Genomic DNA, 11,050 nt, shown 5'->3' with positions numbered 1-11,050 from the left:
TGTATTATATGTTTGTATTAAGTATTTTAAATACAAATTCAACTAATAAGTAGCATTTTGTCTTAAGCCAAGTTGCATGAACTTCCTAATACGTAGACACAATCAACTTAAATCTATAAGAATTGAAATTTGGGTAAAATCTGTTTCAACTGTTTATTTTGAAAATAAAATAAACTTTTACTGAAAAATAATTAATGTAATTTCCAATTGATGTCTTTCAAACAAACCTAAAATATCTGCAATTTTATAAAGTAAATTTTTTTAAAAAAAATTTCATTTAATTGTGAACGTCAACTGTAATCAGTAGCTACCGACATAACACCAAAAAACGCACAAATTCTGATTAGAATCGCTTGAAATCGCTCGGCGAAATTATAAACTTTTGATCAATTTTTATAATCCAACCGCATATCATAAGCCTTTAATATTTTAGTGTGTTAATTTAGACTACAAACTCTATCGCTATATAAAGTTTTATCAAGATCGTCAAAAAAAAAACTTTCAATCAATTTTAAAAATTACACTTTTCTCCTAATTAATAAAAAACGGCTTGGTCGATCGTCGCTCAAAACTAACCTAGTCCTCATTAAGCTACATTAAATGGCTTTTAAATTCTTCAAATCGATCCAGGCGTTTTTGCGAAACATCGACGAAAGGTCAAAAATCGTCTCTTACACATAATTTTTCCAAATTTAGTCTTATTCGATTCAGAATGACTTAAAACGTCGAGAAAACACAATTAGCGAATGAGATTTTTTGGCGCAAAAATAAACTTCTCCTTCTGGAAGTTAATTACATTAATTACAATAAATTGTGTGTTGAATTCATCATTTTATTTATTTTAACTAAATTATATTAAGGTTTACACATGTATGATTATTCTATGTCTCTTAAAATCAAAGATCATATTCTGTGTATCACTTCAATACTTCATAATAATCATTCTCCGAAGTTACAGAAAAACAATCATAGAGTATTGAATTAAAGGCCAGCGACTTACAGACTGATTTCATTCTATCAAAACTTTAATAATTAATTCCTGCCTTATTTCCAAACAATTAATTAATTTTAGTAATTCATAATTTTGAGTCTGTTAATATCTGGTCTTAGCTGATTATTTATTTACCATTCTAATTATCCACGAATATAAGATGTACATAAATATATTTTTTGCATATTTAATGTGCTCGCGTGGCACAAATTGATTAAATTTTTATCATGTGGTTCACTCAAGTGCAAAAATGATTTTTTTAATACAAAAATTCAATGCACACAATTACAATAATATTTAAAATAATAAAAATGAGTACTTTGAAAAACAATACTATTTTGTATAAATCATTTATACTTAATTCATAATTTGGAGATAATTCAAATTTTACAAAACAATACCATTTTGTATAAATAATTCATACTAAATTCATAATTTGAATTAATTCAAATTTTACATAAGCATCAATAAATGACAATTTACAACAATATAATAGATGATGATTTCAGCAACTTTTATCAAAAATTTAAATTTCATCATTGATTCAAATTTGAATAATAAACAAAATTAATACATATAACATAAACTTAAGCTACTGATTAATAAAATGGAGGATTAAACACTTTATTATAAGCACTTCTGAGTTAATTATAATATTTAAAATAACATATTCTTGTATGTATAAGAATAAAGCAATAATTGTCAATGTCTTCGTCAATTAAATTATAAAAAAGCTGAAATGTATATCATGTTTTACTATGACAGCCTCCACAGTTTTCTTAAACTTTTTCTTCAAGTTACTTCTTATTACAATATTAACACGTTAATCACCACAATAATATCAGAAAAAATTTGTAAAAAAAAAAATGTATCAAGGATATATAATGCATCAAAGAAACAGTTTTGTTTTTTTAACTGATGTGGCGATTAACGCGTTAAAAATATTTTATTTTTTTGTTTCAAATAAGTTTAGAATAAAATGTATACTCATTTATATATCATATTTTAAAACCAATAATTTGATTGAACAATGTGTGATTTAATTATGTAATAATAAAAAAAAAAATACTTAAAAAAAATTTAAAACCAAATTAATTCACCAAATTCATTTTTTTTTTAATTTTGCAATATATTTGTCAATGAAAAAGCTATTGAGAGTTAAAAAAAAAAAAATTGCACTACCCATTTATAACTTTTCACCTCTTATAATATTTCATTGTTTTCAGAAAACGTATTACAAAAAAAATATTTACAACAGGCAAAAAACTTTAAAATAATTCATTTTGTTTCTTTTAACTCTCGATAATTTTCATTGATAATTTGTTGCACAACTAAAAAAATAATAAAAATAATTGAAGATGAGTGATTTAAATATGCATTTAAAAATTCAATCATTCAATATTTTAAATACATAAAACTTCAATTTAAAACTAAATTAATCTTCCCACTTAGTGAGAGTTTTCATTGACAATCTATTGCAAAATTAAAAAATATAATAATCGAAGATGAGTGATTTAAATATGTGATTTAAAAATCAATAATACAATGTTATTAAGTACATAATTAAATTTTTCATTACAATACTTAAAATTACAATAATTTACACTACCAATTTCTAAATTTTTTAAAAAGTAAAAAACTTAAAAAAAAAACCTGACATACTTTGGAATTCTAAAACAATTCCAAAAGAGCGGTGTAAACTATTGTAATTGTTTTAACTCGGAATAGTTTTCATTCAAAAGTTAAAGGCAAAGTTAATAAAAAAAAAGATGAATATGTAAATAAAAAAAACATTTTTTTAGTGTTGTTAATTATTGTGATTTATTATTAAATCACCTATATTCATGTTTTTCTCTTAATTTGCAATAAAATGTTAATGAAAGCTATTGAAAGTTAAAATAAGTATCTATATTTACACTATCCATTTATAACTCATTTCCCCTTATAAAATTTCAGTATTCAAAGTTAACTCAAAAATGCTTATATATATTTTTTTTTATTACACCTTCCATTAAATTTTAAACATAATTTTTATACCTACATCTGTATATACAGGTAAAAATAAATTCATAATTTGTTAATTAGGCATATACTTCATATTTTAATTGATTTTCAATTTCATGTCGAGTTCATAATCCAACATTTCAATACAATAAATATACAAACAGAAATTGAATTTTATATGCTATAAAAATCAAATTTATTTGATTTTTACTTGTGTTGCTTAAATAATTGCTTATGTAATATTTGAATAAAGTACTAAATACATTTTTAAGGCGCAAACATTTTTCATTGTTACCACTTTACTACTTTTTATTAAATTGATCGAAACTTCATTAATGACTTAGACAATTGCAAAGTTTTTTTCTAACCAACAAAAACGTATTTTAAAAAACGTAAAAACAAACTCCTCAAAATATTATAGGCTATGAAAACTTTAATTAATCTTTATAATTAAAATAATTTTCATAGACCTCTAATATTTTAAAGAGCTTGTTTCTACTATCAACTCTGTACAATGTCAAAATCCCAGATGATTGAACTTGAGGTTCGTTCTCTTTTCAGTGGATGTGTGAATTGGTTAGAGAATCTTTCTAATAAAGTTTAATTTCCTAAATTAATTGTATATTTATAAACGATTATGGTCCACGCCGTTAAATGATAAAAACTGGGTAAGTTATGATTAAAGGATTGTGCCTCAAAAATGTTTCCCAACAATGTCAACAACTCAACCAAACATAAATAAAACTATATCATCCCCTTAAACGTAAATCATTTAAGTTACAAAATAGATACAAAAGAATTCATCACCTAGCAATGCAGCAGCACTCATAAAAATTACTCGAGTTAAAAAACTAATATACACATATTGCGCGATAAAAGCTAGGTGACATTTTACATCCAATATCGATATCTAATCATCAAACCTTACACATAAAATATACATAAGAACTATGATATAACATATTATAAATAGTAAATTAAAATCACTTATTACATTTAATGTAAAATAATTGATATAAATGTTCTCACAAACAATCTCACACGTCACACCTAAAGACACACAGCAACACATTCGCACATCTTTTCTTGGCTTTCATCATTTTGTAGTTTTCACACATTTGCTCTTAAATTATGTATGACATTATTATATAGATAATTATATTAATGATGTTTCTGTAAAGCGAGTATGATTGCTGTACTTGGGCTAAGATATTCTTATAATTAAAAGTTTTCTTCTTCAACCTTTTCGGCATCTGAAGACAACGCTTGCTTTAAGGGCTCGACACAGATTTTGGGTATAAGAGTACCTAGGAAAAAATATTTTGATTTTTGTTTCTATAAGACTATAAGTTTTTAAATTACAGTAGTACCCCGCCCTGACATACAAGATAGGGGCTGCCAAAAAAGCGATTCGTTGCTACGACATACGAGCAAAACTCGAGATACGTGCTTTGAGAGAAAATTCTTGAAAAATGTTAAAAATAAGAGGACGGAAATATTAGGATCTAGAGAATGCAACACCGGTGTACCAAAAAAACGGTATATCCTCTAAATTTTGGACGATGTTAATACTGGTATTTACCTTTAAAATATCGGTATAGAAACATAATCACTTTGATTTGAGGTTCTCAGAACCATTTAAACTTTAAATCTTATAATCTCATAATTAAAACAAAAGTCTTTTTGAATAGTTCTATTGTATAAACAAGTGCCAAATATTATCTCAACCAGCCATCCATTGAAATGAATATTTATTGGTTTCCAAAGAACTTCATATTAATTCTGTTAATTAATGAATAGTATCGGACTAATAAATATTGATGTTTATTTCCACTTATGTAAAGATGTAGCTTTTTGTAAGTGACATCGGCGCCAAAATATTTTATACAATACTATTAATCAACAAAATACAGTTTACCACTGATTAATCTTAATTTATATTCTAACTTTATACATATTATACTAGATCATAATAATTATTGAATGCTATTAAAAAACAGATTGTTATTTAATCTTGAAAAATAAAAAAACTCAACAATTATAAAATATTATTTTACAATAATTACAATATTTTATTATTTTCCTGGATAAACTATCATATTTTAAATTTAATAACAGTAGAAATATTGCTGTTTTGGACGTTTTACCTTGGGTCGCTTGGGTGGAGCGACTATGGCGGATGCCGTGGACACCATTATGGAGTGAAAAAATGGGAAAAGGGTAGAAAAGAACTATGGAGGAAGATAGTAAGGCAAAAAATCTCCCTCCCAACCAATTTTATAACATTATTGACAAAGAAATGGATATAAGGCGCGCAAAAATATGGATATATAATTATATACAATCAAATAACATAAAAGTGTAAAGATAACTTATAAAATGTATATGACTTATGAACGTGTATACAAGGTTAACAAATAAACAATTTAAAAAAAATTAAAAAAAACTTTTTACCAGGGTACCACTGTTTTCAAATATTTTCAATGACACTTACCGACAATTTTAACACCTTCCGTTGTCTTCAAACGTATGACTTGCATTTTGTTATTGTGAGCGCTCTTCGATTGCAACACATTCTCAACACGAGCCCAAACACTAAGTACACTTCCAGCTAACACATTATAGGAACGCCTTCGTAGACCGACTTCGCAATCATGGCCCAGTGTGACATTTCGACAATTGCCTCTCCAGTATGCATGAGAACATGTTGTCACTGAAGATTCATACTGTTCTGTCCAGTGGGGCTGGGCATCATCTGTTGATACCTGGGATAAAAAAACTCTTGATATGAAGATAATGCTCAACAAGGACTAATAATTTTATTATTACCTTTTTATATTTCTTCTCCAATTCGCCTAGCGTCTCATTCCTGAACTGCAAGCCAGTATTCGGTCTATACACTTGATATAATTGATCCTTTTTGGACTTGACGAGATCAGTTTTTTTCTTGGAATTGTTATCCACAGCTACGGCAAGAATTGCAGTTTGTTTACCATTTCTTATTTGATGTGATAGATAGAAACCTTCTTTCGGCCCTGTCAAATCAGACCACCTAAAAATAAAAACAAGGAACAATAAATGGCTGGTTTTAAAAAATCGCCGAAAAAAATAAAATATATATATATATATATATATATATATATATATATATATGTTACAGTAAATGTGCACTCTTGGTGAATGTGCACATTCCCCAGAACGCTAGGTGAATGTGGAGTTCTCAAACAATCAATTTAAAATAATGGTGTACGTGCGTACTTGGATCGGTCTCATGAACATCTTGCGTATTTAGCGCATGCGCACTAAATAGTTAATAGTAAATAGTTGAATAGTAACGTTTTAATATAGTGTATAGTGAATAATTAATATTAAATAGTAAATAATTAATAGGTAATTGTTAGTAAAATAGTAAATAGTGAATTTAGAATAGTTAAATGGTGAATAGTAAATAGTTAAATAGTGAATAGTTTATAGTTTAATAGTTATAGGTAAATAGTTAATAGTTTAAGTAACTAGTTAATAGTTAAAAAGTGATTAGTTAAATAGTAAATAGTTAAATAGTTAATAGTGATTTGTAAATAGTGAATAGTTAATAGTAAATAGTGAATAGTGATAACTAAATAGTCAAATAGTAAATAGTGAATAGTTATAAGTAAATAGTGCATTAGGAATAGTTGAATTGTGGATAGTTAAATAGTGAATAGTTAATAGTTACAAGGTAAATAGTTGCATAGTAAAGTAGTGAATAGTGAATAGTGATAACTGAATAGTTAATAGTAAATAGTGAATAGTGATAACTGAATAGTTAATAGTAAATAAAGAATAATGAATAGTTAATAGTAAATAATTCAATAGTAAAATAGTAAATAGTGAATAGTGATAACCGAATAGTTAATAGTAAATAGTGTATAGATAATAGCAAATAGTGAATAGTTAGTAGTAAATAGTGAATTAAGAACAGTTAAATAGGTAATAGTTAATGGTTAAATAGTTAATAGTTATTAATTAATTAGTTAATAGTTAATAGTTCATAGTTTAATAGATAAATTATTAATTGATAAATAGTTAATAATTAATAGTGAATAATAAATAATGGATATTAATATGCATATGACTAAAATAAATAATATAAATATAAATATAAATATATGAATTAGTATTTCACCCGCACATGCGCGAGTTGAACTCACATTCGCCAAATGAGCCGGTGAATGTGCGCATTCACCGGTGAATGTGCACATTCACCGAAATATGCACATTTACCGTAACATATATATATGTATATATATATATATATATATATATATCCACACACACGAGTATCGCGCCCGATGTGACAATCTACCGTGGTATACCGGTGGCCCATGCCGGCGCGAACGTGTTAAAAAAGTTTATATAAATATTATAAAAACTTACTTATCAATAGCCTCTTGCCAAGCCATCCCTCGTTCCACATGTACAACATGTAGCTCAGTAGGTGCAATACCAGTAGCATGTTTTCTTTGGAATCTCCACAGCTTAATTCTTTTTACATTTTCACCAGCAGTACCCAAATCTAAACAAAACAATTAGATTTCATTAATACAAAAGACATGATACAATTTTAATGCTTAATAGTAGTCCATACCTAGAATTCCCAGATCAAATCGTCCTAACTTCTTTGCTTGTGTTATGATCGCTGTTAGTGTGTCCGTAAAATATTTAAATAATCTATTCTGCAATTCAACAGGCATACCTAAAATTCTATTCAAAAACTTGGATATATTATTGTAATCTTTGTCTAAGGACAGCACGCCTGGCATAGCTTCGCTATTGACAATAAGTCCAACTCCCACCAAAGCATCGGCAACGTCTTTGAAGAAGTCTCCTTTGTAATCTTGAGGAGGCGGCACTAAAGGTGCTTCATATTTCATTATCGTTTTCATTGTAGCTTCCAAAGCGCTCCTGCCATACTTATTATCAATATTAAATTGTGACAAATCTCTTGATTCGGTGGCGCGTCTGTCGCCATGTGTCAACGCTCCTAAAGATTCTAATCTTTAGCTACCGTAGAAGCAAAACGTCTCTCTCCTGCCAAATCGGAAATTAAAAATATGTATTCAGGCGCGTTAACCTGGTTGGATCTGTGTGTTCGTCCAAACTGTTGTATAGCCCTATCGGCCGACCAAGGCAGTTCCAAAGTAATGTGTACCCGCCTTCGTTGATTTCTAACACGTCGATCGCTCTGCAACGAGATACCACTGGATGCTGCTTCTGAAATAATAGCCACATCCTTTTCGCCATCCATAAATCGTTGTTTTTCTGTTAAATTTAAAGTCTCTAAAGGTACGTCCACTTCAGACCGAGATTCATAAAGAATTTGACCATCTTCTGTTTGAACGACTCGACCTTTGCGACCAGTCATCTAAAAACAACAAAAAATTAAAATAAATGTAAGTGGAAAGTTGCATTGAAGGAATTTGAATGAACTTTATTTGTGTAGATAATAAAAGCAGCGTGAATAATAAGAATGTTAATAATAAGTTTTCCCGAAAAATCCGATTTGCTAATTTTATATTTTCTCGACGTTTCAAGCCATTCTGAAAAGAATGAGAACAAATTTGAAAAAAGTACGTGTGTGTGTGAGCCAATTTTTTATCTTTTGTCAACGTTTTCTCAACAACGGCTAAACTGACTTTAAAAATGTGAAAACCATTCAATGTGATTTGATGGGCTGAGCCATTTCTTTAGAATTAGCAAACAAACACATAGTTTTTTATCCATGTTTTAGCCAAAAATACTAAATCAATTTTGAAAATTCAAAACTACTTAAAAGATATTGGTTGGGAATTAAGCTGATTAGTTTTCGACAAAGATCGGTTGATTTGTAAAAGACTTTTTTTCACGATTTTAATAAAAGTATGTATTATAGTATCTGGTCCTACAAAAGTGATTTGATTATAAAAATTAAGTAACCATAGAATCGCCGAGAATACGAAAAATAAGCAAATCGGATTTTCTTAATTCTAATAATTCTTAATTATAGAAACGCCGAGAATACATAAAATAAGCAAATCGGATTTTCTGGAGAAAAGAAACTTCTCCTTTGGGAAATTAATAACTGATCATAATAATTTAATCATTGATGATATAAAAGAAACTTACCTCAGCCACATTTTCAGGCCCACCTAGCTCATCAATAAGTTGATCCAAAGTATTTGCAGGTAGCCTTTCACCGAGTTTCTCAATCTGTAATATTCAGTATAATATACTCAGATACTCAAGATACAAATAAAAAGTTAGTATATATATTATTACTCTAGGCTTGCTCTGTTTTTTTTAATATATGTTACTGAAATATAAGAATTCTGAAAGAAAAGTGAATCAAGAACATTTTAAGATCAGTCATCTTGCTATTTTGGTACATTTGATGTACATACAATACTTTAAAGTTGTCATCTAAATAAGCTAAAAAGTTTATCCCAGATTAGGCCTGATAGGTCTTTGCAATAAATGTATAATGTTCATTTAGAAATCGTATACATAAAATAATTATTTCAGAAACAACGTAGAGGTAACAAAATGCTTATTTGTAAGCCAAAAATCACCTGTGCCAGTAATTCCTCCTTCATAGTACAAGCTCTTTCAATAGCATCCTTGGGGGGTGCTTGTGGTGTTGGCTGACCATAAACTCCGGGCAGCACGCTGCCATTGGAAAACTTCATATTGAATTTTTAACAGCATCATTTTTTCTTGTTAAAAGTTCTTGTATTTTATCCTGCGTCGTTGGTCTTTTCTTAGCTGGCTTTTTAGCTTCCTTCCTTTCTTTTACTGCGCCCACTAACCCATGGATCAGCATCACTATCAGAATCACTCTCGAATGGGTTGAAGTCACTACTTTGATTGCTGTCATATTGATGATCACTCTCAGCACTGTCACTTCCCGTCATTTTATATTCGGATTCAGAACTTCTCATTTGTTCTATGTCAGAGTCAAAATTTGAACTATCTGAAGAGGATCTTCTTGTCCTTTTAGCTGCTCTGGCAGCAGCTTGTCTCACTGTAATAATTATAAAAGTTGCAGATAAAGTATGGTTTTGTATATTGTTAATTAATATTAAATAAACATACTTGGCTTCCTCTTCCCACTTGATCCACCTGCAATTTCATTATCTGCAGGCTTGCTGACGCTAGCACCAGATTTTTAGCGGCAGGTAACTCAATGCCTAATAATCTATGAATTCTACTTCGGTCAGGAGCAGGAAAATGCTTTTCAACTAAACTTTGTAAGACACCTAAACATAAATAAAAAAGTTATCGATATGTTGAAAAGTCATATGCTATTCAGTTTCTTCAATTAATGTATTTAACCTTTAGCTGTTGAAACAAAGTCATTCAACTCTCCATCATCTCGTTCTAATTGTTCTAATGTTCGAGCTTCTCCAGTGGATTGTAAACCAATAACTACACATTTACCACATTTGACAGCCTCCCTTGCTACAACTACTGCATGATAACCTGAAAAGTAATGAAATCGCAATCATATTAATAAATTCCAATGTTTTTAAATAGCCAAGTATAAATAAAATTAGCTTACCTTTGCTGCTATACAAAGATATTTAAAGAATCTTTGATGAGACGACCCAAAACTGCCCCCACATAGTTTTCTTCATTCTATTTTCAGCATCAATCAATTCTGCAGCTTCAGTGAATTTCTGCATAGCTTCTACCCATAATTTCACAGCCATATCATAAGTTTTCGTGAACTCTTTCGATAAAGGTACTTCTTCAATTCTAAACCCTACACCGTGGAAACTTAGCTGTCTCGCTATGTACATCCCTCTTAATTTCATGTCCATGGCAACAATCTCCATTGCACCAACACCTCTGTCGAAAAGGAAATATAATGTAAATTATATAAATACAATCAATTATTCCATATTATGTGAATTATATAATATATATATATTATATTATTTGAGTGTGGACGTCAACTGTGATCAATAGATACATGCGAAACACGGAACGTACATGTTTGCTCGGCATAGATTCCGATTAGAATAGCTTAAGCGCGCG

General features: G+C 28.9%; 1 protein-coding gene across 1 annotated transcript; it reads right to left on the bottom strand.

Annotated features, from left to right (window-relative positions):
- Positions 1-3,437: 3,437 nt before the first annotated feature.
- LOC113376453 (protein strawberry notch-like) lies at positions 3,438-10,168 on the bottom strand. The gene is given in 11 exon segments (XM_026616369.1): positions 3,438-4,302; positions 5,490-5,760; positions 5,825-6,047; positions 7,412-7,550; positions 7,623-8,036; positions 8,039-8,399; positions 9,140-9,223; positions 9,583-9,701; positions 9,704-9,795; positions 9,797-10,034; positions 10,106-10,168. Coding segments are annotated over 11 exon segments (2,028 nt in total). The 5' UTR covers positions 10,107-10,168; the 3' UTR covers positions 3,438-4,216.
- Positions 10,169-11,050: the final 882 nt, after the last annotated feature.

Source organism: Ctenocephalides felis, unplaced genomic scaffold, assembly GCF_003426905.1.
Source record: "Ctenocephalides felis isolate EL2017-DRISC unplaced genomic scaffold, ASM342690v1 CF-g0.4_SCAFFOLD_01886, whole genome shotgun sequence".
NCBI lineage: Eukaryota > Metazoa > Arthropoda > Insecta > Siphonaptera > Pulicidae > Ctenocephalides > Ctenocephalides felis.
The sequence above is the reverse complement of the archived record's forward strand: the minus strand, read 5'-3'. Positions and strand labels throughout refer to the sequence as shown.